General features: G+C 38.1%; 1 protein-coding gene across 1 annotated transcript in view; it reads right to left on the reverse strand.

Annotated features, from left to right (window-relative positions):
• Positions 1-10,430, reverse strand: part of Adam28 (ADAM metallopeptidase domain 28) — a 50,027-nt gene extending 39,597 nt beyond the window's left edge. The window contains exons 1-4 of the mRNA XM_015499379.2: positions 10,309-10,430; positions 5,105-5,208; positions 2,880-2,956; positions 845-923 (exon numbers count right to left, since the gene is read on the reverse strand). Coding sequence (XP_015354865.2) covers positions 845-923; positions 2,880-2,956; positions 5,105-5,208; positions 10,309-10,360 — 312 coding nt within the window. The 5' untranslated portion in view covers positions 10,361-10,430. The remainder of the gene's footprint in view (positions 1-844; positions 924-2,879; positions 2,957-5,104; positions 5,209-10,308) is intronic.
• Between the last annotated feature and the right edge of the window lie 9,808 nt (positions 10,431-20,238).

Below are 20,238 nucleotides of genomic sequence, written 5' to 3' on the forward strand. Positions count from 1 at the left end.
AAAATAATATGTATATCTCATAAATATATATATATATATATATATATATATATATATATATATATAATAAATTTAAAATCTGAGACCCCCAAATAGTAGATATTTATTCTTCCCTTTAATGGCAAATGTGCCATTAAATCATTAATGTATTATATTTTTATTAAATGTCTTCTAAAATGCCCCTGTTCCCCCAAATGATGCATTTTTCAGGTTGTATTTTTATTTATTAATTTATTCAGAGTTTCACCACATTTAAATGAATTCTCACAATATTCTACCATCTTTCCTTGTGGGTGTCCCATGAAGGACCTCTTGGTCTGGGGACAGATGAGAGACTGGCCCATATGTTACTGCTATAATCGGGAATATTTGAAGGCTTGCAATGAAAAAGGGAACTCCAAAAGGGAGGCACTGTCCCAGGCTGTCAGCTGCTCCGTCTGAACAAAGTGGGGCTCTGGAAGGGCGTCAAGAGCGGAATTCTGCAGCTGCCCTGGAGGAAGCAGCAGCCATGAGCTCCCCTAACACAGGGAGCGACAGGAATGCTGGGGAACACACCAGGACACAAGGGTGTTTAACTCCACACTGTTGAAATAACCCCAAAGAAAACTCTAGAGAAAATAACCTACTCCTGCCACCTCCCTTCAAAGCTGGAAAAGATGATCCGAGTTGTCATGGTTTTGTGCTTGGTAAATGGAAAAACAATGGAAAATCATTTAAGTAGCTACTACTACAGAAAAGAAGGTACCACGGCTGTGGGCTCAGTCCCACTTCCTGGCAGGGACACTGTATTTAGGTGTGTGGGTTACATTCCTACTAAGAACGAATTGAGGAAACTCTGACTTACCATGATTTGAGGGCTAGAAGTGATCTCTTTCCCTGTGGAATTATAATGTGTTTCTGTGTAGCCTGGTGCAATGAGATTCCTGGAGAAAAAGAAAATAAAAAATAGAGGGGTTACTCCTTCTGATTGTGCAGTCAAGCACTCAAATTCAAGTTTTCTCTGGTTGCACAGGAAAGTGTTAAATTCTTGGGTCCTCCCCTGAGTGAGAAAAGCCCAAGCATGAAAGAGCTGTTTAAATTGGAATGAATGGGAGGGACAAGGACATTCTTGAGTGATGTGGAATAGTACCTGCTTCTTTATGGGACTTCACCTGCTTTGAGGAGAGACTTTAGGAAGAAGCAGAACTGAGGTCAAACTTGATAAAAATGAATGACATGAGCAATGCATTGCTTCTATATATACAGTACTATTTTTATATATGATATATATATAGAGAGGAAGTATAATTGACAAATAAAAATTGAAGCTATTTAAGGTATGCTATATGATGGTTTGATACACATTGTGAAATGATTAGCACAATCAAGCTTATCTGCATCTGTTACCTCACATTTAAGTGTGCACATGCACATATGGGTGGTGAGAATATTGAAGATCTACTCTCTTAGGAAATTCCAAGTATAAAACACATCATCATCAAATATAGTCACTATGCATGCATATTAGATATCCAGAATTTATTCATATTACAATTGAAACCTTGAAACCTTTGACCCACATCTTCCTGCCCCCCCAACCCTCCTAACCATCAATGTACTCATAGTTTCTAGGAGTTGAGCTCATTTAGATTTCAAAGTTAGTGAGATTATGTTGTACATATCTATCTTTCTGTGCTTGGCTTATTTCACTATGCACAATATCACCCATGCTATTGCAAAAACCTTTCCTTGAGGTTGAATAATAGACCACTGCATATGTATGTGTACATATACCACAACTTGTTTATCCATTCATTTATCAACGGAGACTTAGGTTGATCCCATATCATATCTTTACTCTGAATTATTGTGAATAATGAACCTTTTTTTAAAGAGAGGCATCTCTCTAGCAGGCACTGTGTTAGAATGTAATGTGCATAATTTAACTTAGTTCTTTGAATAATCCTGTGAGATACATATCACTCTTCTTATTTTTAGATGAGAATAAAGAGTTTAAAATGTAAAGAACTGTAGCTAGGGAACCTGAATCCAAAGTTGGTGCAATTCCATGATACCACACAGTTGCCAGACTTGAGTTGATTGCGATTTTTTTTTTTTTTTTGCAAAAGTAATAGTCTATTGTCGTGGGCGGGGGGCGGGGGAGAAATTCTGCTGTCTTATACAGAGTGATCTGGGGATTGAAAGAGATTGAAAGCACAGATTTAGGAGAAATTACTCTTGAAATAGTCTAGCTGCAGGATGAGCAAGATCTGGGGAACAGCAGAGGCAGCGAAATTTGAGAAGAAAAGTTGAATTCAAATGGACCAAATGAAGAGAATGGGGACAAAAGAACAACAGGATGCACAAGAATCATGGGCAGGGAGTGGACAGTCGGTGGGAAGAACACCAATTCTGGAGTGAGGTCAGTCCAGTTCTGGTCTTGACTCTGACTTTTTATTTGGCCCTGGAGTTGAATTTCTATATCTTCTCTTCTGAGTTTCAAAAGATTTTGAAATATAGTCCTTTAACGCTAGGATGCTAGATTATACTAACATAGAGGGATTTTTTTTTTTGTTATAGCTTAGTACATTGGAACATTTTCCTCTGCTGTTTCATAAAATATGTTTCTTCACACCTCATTCATTGTTTTTTATTTATAAAAATATCAAAATACTAGAAATTTCTATTATAATAGAATTATATTATAATAATAGAATTATTATAATAATAGAATTTCTATTATTTTAGCAGAAAGAAATATTCACTGAACTTCTTGAGACAGTTAAGAGGAAAAAATGATTTGTCAAGGTTTGTGAGAGCCACAAGAAGGAACAGACTCAAACAACACTTTTCCTTACCTAATTGCTATTGGTGAGGACATCAGATATAAACGTACTTACTTGTTCTTTTTCAAATAAAGCACTGCAATTTTTCCATTAACTGTCATTTCATACTTTACTTCAGTTTCGAATGTTTCCTACAAAAAATACAAAAACATTTACCAGTAATTAATAAGTGTATATGAACATTTATTTGGCCATTTCTGTTTAAATATTAGCATGCAATATTTTTCTTTTATTTAGCAGTAGACTGCGTGATACCAAATGTCTACCTCTTTTACTTTAATAGCTCAAGCCATTATGGCTACTACATGGATAAATTATCTGACATCTTGGATCCAAACTTTGAAAGATTAAATTGATGTGCTTTGCAAAGATATATTTGAATCAACAAATATTTATATGACAAATATTTATCTTAGGACAGGGGTTAGAAGATGAAGGTAAGGGGAGTCAGGAACATGTAAAAAAATGCCTTTATTTGATCAACTGGGACAGCTTCAAACAAAAAAGAATATTGCACTGTGTTCACACAGACATGCATGCACAAAACACATGTGAGCACACACAAAAGGGCACACACACACTACTGTTGCACATATAAAATCAATATGTGCTTAAAAATCAAGAGCTAAATTGTGTAACACTGCCCATGACTATAGCATAAATTCAGGAAAGGGATCAGCTTCATAAAGAATGCAAGGTGGGCCTCTCTTCAAACATGAACATTTCAAGTAGCAAGAAATCCATAAGAAAAGGCACAGAGGTAGAAATAAGTACATTGTTAAGGAAAGAAAAAAAAACAATTTCAGGGCGACTAACAAGCATGTCATGTTAAGGAGCAGAAGGGGGGAAAAAGATGTCTTATTACTGGGACGTGAAGCCACAAAAAGCCTTGAAAATTAGTCATAAAAAGTGTGATATAATGGGTTCCATAGGCAGTGTCAGCCTAATCTTGAACATGGAGTTAATGTTTCATTCATTAAATCTCAAAACATCCATGCAATACACATGCCATCATTATCATCTTTAAGACAAAGATTTCAGGTTTCTGGGTATCTGAGCTTACAAGGAGGAGAACTCACCAAGCTAAGATGTGAACACAAGCTAGTCCTCTGAATTTAGATCCTGTACACTACCATGATGGATCAGAAAAACATAAGGCCTATGTAGCAACTCACCCTAATAGTGAACTTCACAAGTCATAGAGATCTACACTGAACATCTGCTGCATTCATTAATCATCTCCGTCTACTCAATAGCTCCTAAAATTAATATTGATCATCTAGCATGTACCTGTAATGAGACTGTGATTTTGTATCAAGATAAAAATTTCCAAATAAAAACATTTATTCTTACAGTGATGAAGAAATCGCTTGATAGCTGTGAGAGAAAACTATTTATATCCAAAATTTTTTCTAAAATATTGAGGGAGAAATGGTATCTGACAATTTTAAGAGACTGCATGAAAGCATTTGAAGAAAGCCATGTTGAAGAAGAATCCAACACACATGGATTCCACCAAACTTAGTGGAAATAATTTTTATAGACACCTATTATTGGAAGTAGGGTCTGTTTTGAGGTCTGCTCTCCTAAATTGCTTTGAAAGAACTACTGTGAGGAGCCCTGTCTAGTAGGGGCACATGTTCTCCCAGGGACTTGCATTTTAGAATACTTGTGTAAGTTGTCAGCTCCCAGTGAAGAACACTTCAGAGTGCAGGTAATTATTGAGTGTATCAAGGATTTCTTTAGCTTTCTTCGTACAACAAATAAAAGTTTGTTGAGTGAATGTTTACGGAAAACGTGTTGTTTCATTTGTAAGCATTATCCAAATTTCAGTGCTGCCTGTTTAGAAAAGGTATAATTTTCAAATTAAAATACAAATACCCATTCACTTGCAGTATTCTCCTGTTTTAACAGCCATGGTTTTATGTGTGTAGATGGATAGAGAGAAGGAAACATAATAGATAAAATAAGTCGTATCTAATTTTTTGGAAGTACACAGAATAAATTATAAAATTAGTTAAATTCTAATTCTTAGAACCGGACTTGCAAAATAAGGTTAAAAGTAAAATTTTGGATCATAGTGTAAAGGGTCAAAAAAAACAAACCCACAAACATAAATATTAATGTTATTCACCTCGAAGGCCTAAAGCTAAAAACTTCATAAAGTCCAGTTATGCATTCAATATAAATATATGATGTATTTGTATGAGATGTATGTGCGATACACATACACATATTTTAATTTAAATTAAAATTCGGACATGTTTCAGAAGCTGTACCTTCTCCTCTGGTGTTTTGATCTCCCTTTTCCGTAGCGGATGGAGTCTTACGGGATAAACCACTTCATAATCTTTTACCTCCGGGAAATCCTTGGTAGCACTTACTGAGGAAAAATAAAAGGGGAAAACAGAAGGTTAGCTAGACAGAACCAAAGTGGGCCGGTCAGTGTTGGCCATCCTTACACGTCACCTGTGAACGATGTCACACAGACTGTGTGAGATTCAGGTCAGCTGCGCCAGGAGGCAGACACAGCCTGAAACATACTTTCTCTCTCAACTCTTCACTAGAATCTGCAACTCCAGATGTCTTCCCACTAAAAGTGTGCCCACGTCTCTGTTGAGTGACAGCATTTCTTTTGCACGTCCCCCCTCCTCTGCTCTCCTGGGTGCCTTCAGTGGCTCCCTGAGCAGAGACACATACAGCAGTAGCGCAAGGCAAAGGAAAGAGGCAGATGCCACCCGGATCCCAGAAGCTAACTGGTCCCACAGTAATTGAGTGGAAGCACTTGGAGAAACATGTGTTATGTAAATGAGATAACCAATGTGCGCCTGGCTGATTCTAATGTTTTCTCTCTTGGGTGTGCCAATAGAAATATTTGAAACTAAGTCCCAGAAAGAAAAGTCTCTTCTACAAGGTTGGTTCATGGAGTGGGCTGAGCTGGCATTAAAAATACAAAGAAACATTTTTTAAAATATTCAAAAACCATGAAAATAAGAGAAACACCATTTGAACAGAGAGGGAACTGGGACGTGATAGGTTACAACCTATTTGCATCCTGCCTGCTCCTCTCCTGTTGCCTCTAGAAGTCATTGTAGAGAGAAGTTCAGAGCTTGCCCAAAGCTAAGGCTGGTTTTCTACTTTCTTTTCCATTTGTGCCCAGGGCCTAACTCCTGAGGAAATGTCAAGGGATGCACTATTTGACAGCTTAGGTGGCTTTTAGGTCCAACCCAGGTGCAGAGAGCAGAAGCCCTCCGAGCAGGAGGCAGCCCAGCCCCACACCAAACTAAGACTGGAGGAGAAATGCTTTCTTTTTCTTCTCGGGAGGCCCTCTTAAGGCAATCCATGCTCATCCCATTAAAAGACTCAAACTAAACTTCTATGGCAATAGAAATTCATGCTGCTTTGGTTGGCCTTTTAATAAAGGTAACTGAGTCTCTGACTAAGTGTTATTTGTCTGTCAGTCACCCAGGAGGTCTGTACTTCTATACCTTATCCAAAATGATTTCCCACAGAACAAATCATTCATTGCTTAACATTTTCTTCCAAAATGAGAGCAGAAATTCAAAAATTCCTAGTGATGTCAAATCTTAATCATTTTAGGATGGGTTTAATTCATTTGATCACTCAAGAAACATTTACATTTCACTTGGAAGATTAGAAAAAAATATTAAGTTTGCTAAGAACTCTTATAGTCAAAAATGGGGTCTTAAAAATAACGTAAGAGCTTTTCTTTTAGTGGCTTGAGATTTGCTCTTAATAAGCATTTCAAAAACACTTAAATCCATGGTACTGACATGAGAATAACTTAATTTGGGCTTCGGTTAAAGTGTTTATAATTGTTTGAAAAAAGGGTGCAGATTAAATAGTACTTAAAGCTTGTTCAAGTAGTCTACAATTTATGCAAATAAATGCAGAATCCCCTATAATGTGTTTGAAGGGGCCATGTTCATTTGCATGGATAAATTCTAGTCAGTTGTGAGAAATTAAGCCCTTTTCATGTTGTCACACTTCAAGAGCAACATCACCAGGTTCCCCCGTTACTCATTTCTTGGAAGCAGTCACTAGGTACACTTTATTTTTAATTAATTTTTGGACAAGAAATAATACCATTAGTTACAAAAACTTTTTTTCAAAACGAATATACAAAAAATCTAAAGAAATTTTAAATGATCATTTTCTCTCCATCCAGTTCAATTTTCCCAGTTATTTCAGCACAACAAGAAACCAACAGGTAAGAAGATTCATCCCTTTGACACGGAATTGCTGTACTTCACCAATGTTGCAACCTCAGTGACTTCTTAAAATCTCTATTAGTGGTTTTTATCTGCAACATGTATGATTCTAACAAGAACTATTAGAGCAGACTCCCTTTGGGTCATAAAGTGATAACTGCCCAAATGACTCTTTGCATAAAAGCAGAAGGTGGTAATACACACACTCTCTGTTCAGAAGGAGCAAGAGGGAGAGGGGTCAGTCCACTCCATACCAGTTTTCTCTGCTGTGCATGCTGAGCCCCAGGCTTCTGGAAAGGCTTGGCATCCTCAGGTCCCAAGCAATCATGAAACTACAAACAGGTTCTTAAACACAGACTCAAAATGTGCAAGTTCATTAAACAATTTCTTTGAGCACTTCCAAATGGAAACCAAAAACAAAGCAAAACAAACAAAAAAGATTTTTTTAAACAACTTCTCACTCTTTTTTTTTTTTTTTTTTTTGGTATGAAACAAGTGAATCTCCAAGTAATTCTAAACTCTTGCAACACAGTAAATTCTCTAACAAAAACAGACAAAATTTCCCTGAAAGGCTCTTGTTTCCTGAAAGTTGGAAGGCCCCTGAAATAATGAAGATCTGAGACACAAAAATTTGCACAACAGATATAGGGAAATAATTGACCTAAATATTCATCCTCAAGCTAGAAGGAGACAGCTCAGCCTCCTCCCAGCAGAATAACATCAAGTTAATTATTTGGAAGCCTGTGGAACAAACACAGCTAACTGCCATCCAGGGATTACACAAATCCAAGGTGTAACACAATATGTTTCCACTAATTTATTTTAATACTTGCTTTCTCCCTCCTACAGAACTCATATGTTGGATTAGTTTGGCCAGCAAAACTGGATCAAGAAAAAGAAAATTGTTATTTTGGTTAGAGTTGGTGAGATATATCTATGTTCATTTGTTTCGGAAAAAGCAAAACTTATTTACAAGATAAATATGACAACAACAACAAAAAGATTGCAATATGAGATCTTAGTCTGGATTGTTACTTTATTTTTTAAAGCATGTCAGGCCATTTTGGAGATTAGAAAATTAAGACATAATATTGATATTTTTTATTTCTGTTCAAATCTGTTTGAAACATTTTAACTGAACAATGACATCAGCACTGAATTTGGACTTAGGTAATGACATTGACTTTAGTTCTGAGCTTTTGTATTTCTCCTCAAAACACCTTGACATTTTAAACTTCAAGCAGTAAAAATGAGTACACACCTTGAGAAAAACACATCCTAATGAGGCATATTATTTTGGTTGTTGAGATTACATTGTATACACTGTTTTCTGTCTTCTAGTCTCCTTATAATGACAAGAAAGAACTGACAGTTTGAGAAAAAAATAATTTTGAAAATCAGTGTATCCCCAGGATATTCTGCTGGAATACCATCAACCCTTCCTCCTTTGTCAGTTATAACTCATTTACTTCCTCACCCCTCAATTGCCTGTCAAATCCTTTTAAATATTTGTGTTTTTTTTCTTTTCCTATGATAAAATCCCATATCATTTTTCTCAGGGGATTGTGAAGCTCATTACAAGCATCTGGTCTTATTTTACATCTCATTCTTTTATTTCAAGTGTCTAAGAATTGGGCATAATCATCATTGAGGGGCATGTATGCATCGTATTTATGATGGGGACAGAGAAACAAAGAGATGAGGGAAAAATTGCTTAAATTCTTACATTCAGGCTAAAGAATAAACCCCCATGAGAAAATTAGCATGAATATTTCAGTGACCCAGGAAAGACCTTTGAAAATACACCAGGTGGTAAAAGAAGTGGGACAACTTTCTGTTCCGGATGGAAGATGAGAGGGAGCAGGTCCTCATTCTCACCCCGCCACCCTGTCCTACGTGTGATGTCCCATTCTGGGGCATGACTTCCAGGGACACTGCATCTCTCAGCGCTGTGTTGTGAAGGCACACTCAGGAGGAGCAGAAACAGTGGGGGTCCCTAATTTCACTGTAAATGTTGTCATATTCATGGGCACCCAGTGTCAGCCATGAGACTTGGTCAGTAGATCAGCCTGATCTCTACCCTCTTGGACAAAGCTAGAACTCATGCAGTACTTATGTTTGACTGAGTGGGTTCCTCAAGAGTTGTGGCTGAGCATTTCTGGAAAAGATAAAGAATGAAGATTCCTATGGATTTTGACTCAAAAAGTAGGAATTTTAAGTCAAGTACATGAATGCCTATCATCATCCCTTTATTTAAGGATATGAAATAAAATTTTTACAAGTCTGGAAATCAATTTGGAAAACCACTTTAGTTTTAGTGGTTTTAGTGCAGAATAGATCATAGGAGAGAAGCGTCTTTTCCTCCTAACTCCAGACCTTTTGTTGATAATTGATTCCGTCCCCAGGTCCCAGCAGGCATTCTAAGACCCCAGAAAAGGTTAACTAGGGAGACTCTAGACACTTAGAGTCCAATATGCTGACTGAAGCTGTGGAAATAGAAATAAGCTGGAGGAATGTGTTTCCAAATCTCATTTATCCATACTTTAATGGAGAATTTACCAGAATGGCAAGACTGGCTCGATGTAACATATCATTAAGTACTAGTATTTCTGCACGTTTAAATTCTTAACCATTTGATACAACAAGCAAAATGGAAGTGAATCATCAACTAATACTTAACCTCAACACCTTTTTGTGAAGTAAAATCAGAATGCTTTCTACACATAAAATTGGTGAACAGTTTATTTCTAGTAGTTATATTTATAATTGCTAGTAATAAAAGTACTAAATATTAATATGTGCAGTCCAAAGGAACATAAAGAGCCTACCAAACCCCAATCATAGTAGCAGATATTTTCCAAAATCTTTACACAGCCATAACCTGGCAAATCTGTTGCATCTTTAATACACTAAAAACGTCAATATGAGTTTTGATCAATCCCACTCTTTGATTCAGAGACCATATTGCTTATTTAAGTTATGCTGTAAGAAATGTAGCTTTGACTTCTAAATGTTCTCACATCAGACCTGCGAATGTTGGTTGGAGACCTCTCATTTGTCTTCTGGGCATTCAGTCTTCACAGCCCCCAACGGATAGGTTACAACTAGACCAGTCGGTTAGCAAAATCGGTTGAGGAATAAAAATACAACTGTTCAAAATATTTTATATGGCAAAGGTATTGGGAGCAGATAAAAAGCAAGCAGTTCTCTGATGCACTTCACAGAACCTGAAAAAAAGAGTTACTACATACCTGGGGCTGGAGAAAGGAGGAAAGTGAGGACCAGAAGGCTCCCTGGCAGCATGCTGGGTGATTCCAGGAGCAGCTCTCGGCTCACACCTGCACACCTGTGCGGCTGGCTCCCTCCCTGCCTCCTGAGTGAGACAGAATCAAACTCCCTGGCTCACTGTCTCCATGCAGGAAGTATTTACTGAAGGTGTTGCACAACCTCCACTGTGGTCCTGCAACAAAGGCACAGGCGGAAGTGCTGGCTGCTTCCCTCCTGGCTGGTTCCAAGATTCCTTCATCATAAGCTGTTGTTTCTCTCCCCCTTTTCTCCCTGTTCCCTGTGCAAAAGAAGCCCATTTCCAGTATGTTGCTGTAGCCCAATGGTCACATGCAGGTAACTGCTTTCACGTATGTTGGTAAATGTGCCAGTAGTTTATCAGAGGCATACTATATGTGTGTGGTGTATAGAACATACTTATGCATATGTGCTCCATGTATATAGCAATGTAGTATATATTATATGTATAATTAAACATATATTCTGATATATAATTTTTAGCTATGTTGGCAAACAGTTATTCAGAACGTTATTCTTCCCTCACATACATATGTGGTTCTGAAGATCAATCTCCAAGTCAATCTAATTATTATGTCAATTTCTCCTTTCCCATCAGCCTGGTTTCTATTTTCACATTATCCCAGGGAGCTGGAATTATCCTGAAATGAGAATGCATGACAGCAGAAGCATGAAGTTTTCCAGATTCTGGGGTGTCTCATAACTGACAACCGGGAAGCAACAGGAAACTCTGAAGCACAGAGGTTGATATTTCAGGGCCTGTGATAGTGAGACTAAGTTGGCGTGCATGGAAATCATACTGCATAACTGATAAAGTAATTAATTAATCGGGCTTCTTATTAAGTTCCAGGGACTCTCCCAAATCCATTATACTTGTTATATGTTTTAGACACTAGCTGCTGTGACTGACTGAAAGACCTGAGCAGCATAATTATAGAGGAGGAAAAGTTTATTTGGAGGCTCACAGTTTCAGAGGTCTCAGTCCACAGACAACCAACCCCATTCCTCAAGGCTCAAGGTGAGGCAGGACATCATGGCAGAAGAGTTTGGCAGAGGGAAGCGGCTCACATGATGATCAGAAAGCAGAGACTCCACTCTCCAGATACAAACTATGCACACCCCAAAGCCACACCCCCAATTCCCACTGTCAGCCACACCCTACCACCTCACTTACCACTCAGTTAAGCCCTATCAAGGGATTAATTCACTGATTGGGTTAAGACTCTTACAACCCAATGGTTTCTCCTCTGAACCTTCCTGCCTTGTCTCACACGTGAGCTTTTGGGGGACACCTCACATCCAAACCATAACATTACATAATGCTAATAACACTCATGTATTATAAATACTGTTTACCTCCATTTCATATGTGAAAAAATTGGAGTTTAAAAACATGAACTATTTCAAAAGATTAAGACTCAAGTCATCTTTACTATATAGATTAAGAAGATTAAGCAGTCTGCTCAAGTTACTTATATAGAAAGTGGTAGAGGTACTTTCTGAGCTCTTAGCCATATATGTCAGTGTTTCTCAATTGCTTAGCTGACTTATGTACACAGACTTATTTCTATTGATAAGATTCCTATGAAAGAGAAAACCCTGAGAACAATTTATTACTACAAACCCCACATCCAGGCCACTAAAATTTCATATTACTTTATGGATTCAGAAGCATATTATCATCATCCTAGAATAATTTCAATGAAAATGAATTCCTTCACATCATCATAAAAGCATCAAACAACAATCATAGGGATTTTTAAGTTATTATAATATTTATCATTATTTTATAGCATATCATAGTTATTGAACATTTCAACCACCATGATTAAGAATCTCATGAGGATAGGAAAGGTAGCAGAATACAACAGTTACTAATAGGGCATTATGTAAAAATGTGGATGTGTAACCGATGTGATTCTGCAATCTGTATTTGGGGTAAAAGTGGGAGTTCAAAACCCACTTGAATCAAATGTATGAAATATGATATGTCAAGAGCTTTGTAATGTTTTGAACAACCAATAAAAAAAAAGAATCTCATGGGATACATGTAAAATACTTGGTCTCATAAATCGTTCCTTGCCTCTACAACCCAAGTTCTATAACTCTGTGCTTTGCAGGGAAGAGACAGGATATATCCACTTTGAATTATTACACACATTTTTCTCCATTAATTCAGTACATATTTCATTAGTACCTAGCGTATGTCAGACATTGAGATCACAACTGGAAAAATCAACCATTCGTCTGGGATGCTTACAGTCTGGTGAAGGAGACAGGAAGATCATTACCATGGATCTTCATGCAATGTCACCAGTTCATCGTGGCATCTTCTTCTAGTGAACGACGGGTGTGGACAGAGGTCAGAGGCCTTCCCCAGCAGGGCAGGGAAGGCTCCCTGAAGGAGCACTGTGGTCAATGAAGAATGAAGTGGACAAGAGTGTAGCACCTTAGTTTATGATTGGGGATACTGGGTATTGGTGCAGTAAGGAATGCCTGGGAATGGGAAGGGTCCCACCAACCTGAGAAGGCTCTTGCTGAACTTGACCCGGGCACAGCACTGTCTCCAGTAAATGGCTAAGGAAGAAGAAATTCACAGGGTACCTTGAGTTGTTATTTCACACATAAAAAACGATTCTCCAATTAGATTTCAAAATCCCTGGGGCTAGTATCCATGTCATATTCTCTATTGTGATTTCAGAACCCACCATGGGCTGTTTCCTAAGATTCATAATTTTGGCTGTGATTAAAATAAATAAATATATATATATATATATATATATATATATATATATATGATTGTTGTGCTGTGTTCTCTATATATTTATGTTATTCAAGGGCTTCAAAATACTTTCAAAAATAATTTCTTAGAGCCCAGCATGGTAGCACTTGCTTATAATCTCAGCTACTTGGGTAGAAGGATCAAAACTTTGAGGCCAGCCTCAGCAACTTAGTGAAATCCTGTCTCAAAGAAAAAAAAATTAAAAGGGCTTGGGATGTAGCTCAGTGGTAAAGTGCCCCTGGGTCCAATCCTAATAATAACAATAACAACTTAGAACCATCAGTTATAGAAAGGGAGACCTTATCTTGACCTCTGAAACACCAGAAGGACCTCACTGTAACTCTGTTTTGCCCCCAGGACCAGAATAACTATTCTCCCAGGCACTCTATTCACTGAGTTAGGAGAGGAATTGCACATGTGAAAGACATATCTTACTGTTTTATTTGTTTCTATCTACTCTTTGATAGAGAGGAATTCCCATCCCAGTGTTATGGGGAAGGCTGAACACATGATGATCTTCTGCACAGGTGTTTTAGATCTAAAAATATCGCCAAAGAGCTCATGTGTTAGGCATGAGCTAATGTTCAGAGGTGAAAAGATTCGGTTATGAGAGATATAACCTCATGAATGGACCACTGGGTGGTAACTGTGGGGAAATGGGGTATGGTGGGAGAAAGTAGGTTAATGAGAGTGTATCCTTGGGGATTATATCTTGTCCCTGGCTTCTCTCTCTGTTTCTCTCTTTCTCTCTCTCTCCCCCCCCTTCCCCCCTCCCTCCACCCTTCCTGGCTGCCATGAGCTGAGGAACTCTACTCTGCCACACCCTTCTGCCATGTAGTTCTGCCTCACTTCATGTCCAGAGCAATGGAGTTGGCCCACCATGGACTGAGACCTCTGAAACTGTGAGCCCAAATGAACTTTGCCTCCCCTAAGTTGTTCTTGCTGGTATTTTGCTTACAGCAACAAGAAGCTGACCGACACAATGGACAGAAGAGGTTGACAACAGTTCAAGTCATGTACTTGCAGCATGGGGAGAAGGGCCACATGTCAAATTGGGCGAAACTGAGGTTGCTCAGTCAATCACCAGGGCTGTGAGAGAAGCAGGATTTGTGGTGTCAACCAAGGAGGTGGCTCCTGGTTCCCATAGGAATATGTGAGTGGTTCCCATCAGTGATTCTGCCTATGGCAGGGAACTGAAGCTCACCACTCAGGAATAAGTAGGAGCTAGGCCTGGTCCCCTGACGAGGAGAGTTGTTTGACTAGGGAACATGATCTGTGGGAGCAGAGTACAAAGCAGATAAAAGACTTACAACCCCTTTCTCCTTTTTCTTCTAATACCCATAACTTCCATGCTCTGTTTGTTTTTTGAGACTGATCCTCCTTCAATCATGAATTCCACATGCAAATATTTATTCAGTTGCTACTGTGTTCTGTCCTTGTCTGCTTCCGTGACATGTGCTTCTGGGGTGGATGAGGCAATCAGTAAAGTTGAGAGAATAACGATGTAGGAATAGGCAATCCTTTCTGATTTTTTTCTCAACTTTTAACTGCTTGAAGTTGTTAGCCTGCACTCTGGTCAACCTGTGACCATTTGTGCACATGTCTGGATGACAACCATTCATATATTCAGAGTCTATTAATTTTGTTTAGCAGATGGATCTGCTTAGCAGGTCAAGAATAAATTCATTTCTAAAAATGACTTAGAAAGAGAGGAAATAAATGCAAATGAACATAAAAGAACTGAGAGAAGAGTCTGAAGAAAGTAAGGTTTGGAATTTCATATAAATATCTTGTGGTCAATTTTATACATAAACTTGACCAAGTCTAGATATTTGGTCAAATCGTATTCTGGGTATTTCTTTGAAAGTAATTTTAGATAAGGTTAGCATTTCAATTAGTGGACAGTGATTACAGCAGATTACTCTCGATAGTGTGAGTGGGCCTCATCCGACTAGTCAAAGGCCTTAACACAGTAAAATGGACTTCCCCTGAGCAAGATACACTTCTGCAAACCAGCTGATTTTGAACTTGAAGTGCAGCTTCACTCTGGGTCTGCAGCCTGCCTGCCTACCCTGCAGATTCTACATTTACTGAATACATGTGCATATGCACACACAAACATACACACACACGCGTGTGCATACACAAGTAAACACACACAGTTGATTTTATTTCTCTGGAGAACCCTGATTAATAGAGAATATACCTTAGATGCATTCCTTGTATAGAGTTACAAATTCTTCTTTCTATCACTTAAGATATAACAGAGGAAGCAATGATTGAAACAGGTGTGGAAATACATTCTCCAAGTTGGGAGTGGTGGCACACCTCTGTAACCCCAGAATCTCAGTGGCTGAGGCAGGATGACTGCAAATTCAAGTCCAGTATCAGCAACTTAGCAAGACCCTGTCTCAAAATAAAAAATACAAAGGGCTGGAGATAAAGCTCAGTGGTTAAGCACCCCTGGGTTCAATCCCTGGTACCAAAAAAAAAAAAAATCAAAACCCCAAATTTCTCCAAGAACAGGAAAACCAGCTTTCTTCTCCCATTGACCTTGTTTAGTAGTCTACCGGGGCATGGAGGAGAGAAGAGCAGCCTAGTGTAAGTCATCAAATGCTAGGGGCACTCATAAAGTGAGTACAAGAAGGGGAAAGAGAGCTTGAACAGGTAACTGAGAATAATTCAGAATGATGGATACTTGGGGAGCTTGTGTTATAGAAGGGAATTTCTAAATAAATCAAGTGGCCAGCAGCACCAAATCTCCACTTTTTATTTGCTAAATAAAAACCTCCACTTTTTTATTTAGCAAGTAAAAAGTGGGCTTTGGATATGGTCATGAGGTCACAGATGTCTTTGCCAAGGGCAATCTGAGTGGAGCCGTCAAAACAGAGTTGATTGGAGAGCCCACACGGAGGACATTGTTTATAAAACTATTCTTTGAGGAAAAGAGAAGTATCAGGCTAATTTCCCACCCACCCCCGACCCCCTGGATGAAACCGGCTGTTTATAGTTGAAAGGAATGGGTTCAGGAAGAAAAAAGGAAAAGAAAAGAAAGTTCCAAAGTGAAACTTTAGAGCTAATCTTGCTGAGTTTGAGATGAGCTGGGATTAAGATTATTTCATAGATCATGTTTCCTTCTCTATCCCTCTAAAGACGTCAAAAATCCTTCTTTTATTGAATAGTTAATATTAATGAATAGTTTTTGAATACATGATACATAGTATGAAAGTTACATTTTAAAAGTAAGTCTCCCTCTAACTCTTGCCTAAATTTTTCAGTTGCCCTTTGAAACTCACTGGTTCCAACTTTTTTAAAAAAATCAGAGACACTTCATGTAGAAATGAACAAATTTAAATACATTTCAGTTGAACTCTTTTTAAAATTACTCTCTTAGATTGATTATAGTTTTATATAGTTGATTCTAAGAACTTAATATTACTTAATCCATATTAAATTTTATTATGCTATTCTTAACTCTATGCTTTAAGTCTACAAAGATTATTTCTTCAGCATTTTATCATGAAGATTTGCAAACACACAAATTACTAGAAGGAATTTCCATGATGCCCACTTCCCAGATGCTACTAACATATCTCTAAAAGTGCCTGACCATCTACTACTGATCACTCCATCATCATGATTACAAGACAAGTTGAGTTATCCAACATGTCAGCCATCTATCGTCAATTTCATACTACACATATTTTAAATCTATTTTTTCTATCATTGCTTAGGTCATTGATAAAGCTTTTACTCAGGGTAGACTTTCCTGGAGAGATTAGAAGAGACAGGCCTCCTCAAGAAAAGGGCAAGAAGGTGGATGTTGATTTCAGGGAGGAGTTAGGAGCTGGAGCAGTGGAGTTTGGCCCAGCCCCACTTCGGTATTGCCACACATCCCTGATTCTTCTCTTGGCTGGCTCGCCTTTCTCCCCCAGGCTGTTGCTGAACAACCTCAGCTTGTTCTAGACCCTTTTCTATATCACAGTGGCTACTTTCCAACAGGAAAGCTTCTCCGGGGCTGGGCTTTATCTCTCTTCATTTTACCCCCACCCTCAGCTTCTACTGTGAGGCCCTTTGCAGGCAGCACCTCTCTGTCTGGATTCTTGCCATGACTCCTCTCCTTTTCCCCTTCAGGTCATACATAGTGATAAACGGCCTCTATTTTTACTAAACACAGAGGCATATATGAACCTTCACTGGTTTCCTTAAACGCTGCCCATACCTTTGTGAACAGTCCCCTTGTTAAACTCTTCCCAACTGACCACTTTCAGCCTGCCATCTTTCTTTCTGTGAACTTAACTGATGTATCTTTTTCTCCAGCATCTTTTTATTTGCTTGGATGTTTCCTCACGTGGAGAGCAAAGGTCAGGCTCCCCCTTTGTCACATTCGAGGACACCTGATCTCCTACAATAACTATCAACCAATCCACATGGAGCTGCCCCTCCCCCTCCTGCATGGCATGGCAAATAAACTTTCTCTACACCTCTCACTCCCTCAGACAAAGCTCTGTGTTGTGTAGAAGTTTAAATGGACAAATGAAGGACAAGAACTACATTCCAGCCAAAATCATTAAAAGTTGGTTTAGCAGAGAGATGGCAAGAGCCAAGGCCTTTGAGGAGTCCTCTTATTATCAAATTAGAAGGTACTTGGTCTGCCTCAAACCCCCAGCTGGACTCAGCAGGAAGAGCAGGTGTACAATTGCCTCTTCAGCCATACACAGCTCAGATGGGTGTACAGTTTCCAGAATTTTCCTTCTTGAAGATGCACTTTGGAGAAAGAGAAAAAGATGATAACACTGACTATCTGAAATGAGAGGGGATTATGGGAATGGGAAATTACTAATAAAGGCAAAATATTACAGAGAGACCAGAAACACCAAAGATACAAGTACCAACTTCAGTTTTATAGCAGGATTTACTTCCTCCTAAAGTCTCGGTCAATGACATTAAGCTCTTCTTTGGTTCATAAAATCCTTTAAAAAATCTGAGGAAAGCTATTTTGGACTTTACTCCAGATAGTACAAAGACAAGAAAATAAAAATAAAATAAACAAAATGCTGCATAAACTTTCAAGTGGGAAGTAAAACTCCTTTGAAGTCCACTTGTTGATCCAGTTGCAAAATCAGTGTTCTGGAACTGATACTGGTTCCTAGCTATGCAGTGGCGACCAGGAGGCACCCACCCTATTGCAACTCCAAGTCACCCCGTCCATCTAACCAGCCAGGAAAGAGTGTGGTCTTGCCTCCAACAAGCCGCCTACCTCTGTTTTCTTTGTTAGGAAGGTCTGCCAGGCTAGGGACCTGGTCTTGGAACATTTCACCCATTTCCTAGAACACCATCTTCCTAAACTGTGGTTACTTAGTAATTTTCAAAGCTTGAGAAGTTCACTACAGACAGTGAGGAAGTTAGGAAATTGGGACAGATTTTGACTTGAAGATTTGGGTTTTGGCCTCAGAGCAATATGTCTGTGTGACCACTTAGTCATACAACCACTCTGTGTTTTGGTTTTCTCCTCTGTAAATTAGTAGAGCCAGAAATGATCATTTAAAATTCTCCTTTCTGCACTGTTGATGATCTCGAGTAAAAGGTGAGATTAGAGAGTCTGATAAAATCATCAAACAGGGGAGATCCAGTTCTACATTTTTTAAATTTTTTTTAGTTGTAGATGGACACAATATCTTTATTTATAATTTATTTTTATGTGGTGCTGAGGATCAAATCCAGGGCCTCACACATGGGAGGCAAGTACCTCTGAGCCACAATCCCAGCCCTCTACTTTTTTAGTGAACATTTATTCAAGCTTAAAAGCCCATTAGGAAATGGTTTCAATTTTTTTCCATAGAGAAACAGACTGATGGATTTAGCTTTTTTTCAGAGACTTGTGGGCATGATATTTTGAAGTATAAATTCCTTCCATTTGTTGTACATTGTATAATATACAATATCTACTAAAAATATACCATCAACAGCATATTTTCTTCATCATAATGCTTTTGAAGGGCCGTATACTTGGGTGACATATGTCAATCATAGACATTTCTGTTCTGCAGGAGTACTGTTCTGAATTTACCATTTATATTTCCACAGAACAAGAGACACATTCATCTTTGACAATTAGCTTATAAAGTAAGCTTGCAAAGGTAGTACTGATTCTCAGTAAATTATAAACACACACACACACACACACACACGTAAGATGTATCAACCTTCTGCATAGGTATAAAGATGAAGAAAAGACATTTCTCCTGGCACTAAGGAGTTTTCTCTGTCACAGCACTCATTTATTATTTCCCAAACTGTTTTGATTCATTTTATCCAACATTACTGTACTTTGTACTGCAATATAATATTATTTAACACACACACTATTTTATAGTTTTGATGCTAACAGTCTTTCATCTAATTTGACTTAACTTTATGTAATACATATTTTACAGTGAATTCTAAACTTTGTATTGCCTGTGTAGACTAAAAGAGACAATGAAAATCATGGAAAACTTTTTCTCACATCTTCACTTTGTCCCTATTTCTTCCCAGGTAAGTGTTCCTTATCATGTGTGAATCTAAAAAATTCAATTTCAAACTATCAATTTAAAGAATTTTAAGATTTTAATTTAAATTAAGACTAAATTAAATTAGTCTTATTCATATTCATATTATAGAATATACAATATCTACTAAAAATATACCATCACCAGCATAAAGTATTTTCCTATAAAGTATTTCTAATTTCATAGCCTGCTCATATAAGTAGTGACCAGTGGCTATATTGAAAACCAGGTGAGTATTGAAAACCAGGTGAGTCCTCTTCCCACAATGAACGGAGGGCATCTGTTTACCACTGGGGCATTTCATTAGGGTAGACTGTGTCAGCACTCAAAACAAGAGGTTGGGTTTTCTTCACAGGCCCACATTTTTAGGCATGTCTCTAGAGTCAACACTGGTTAAATAAATAACAAGGTAGTATGAAAGCAACCATAAAAATTATACAAGAGCTGAGTGGGAAGTTGAGTGAGATTGGAGCTTCAGTATCAGTTAGCTGATTAATAGAAATAAAAAATACTGGAAAATGTGCTTTAGGGAAACAGTACGTTCA

This window comes from Marmota marmota, unplaced genomic scaffold (assembly GCF_001458135.2).
Source record: "Marmota marmota marmota unplaced genomic scaffold, marMar, whole genome shotgun sequence".
Classification (NCBI taxonomy): Eukaryota; Metazoa; Chordata; class Mammalia; order Rodentia; family Sciuridae; genus Marmota; species Marmota marmota.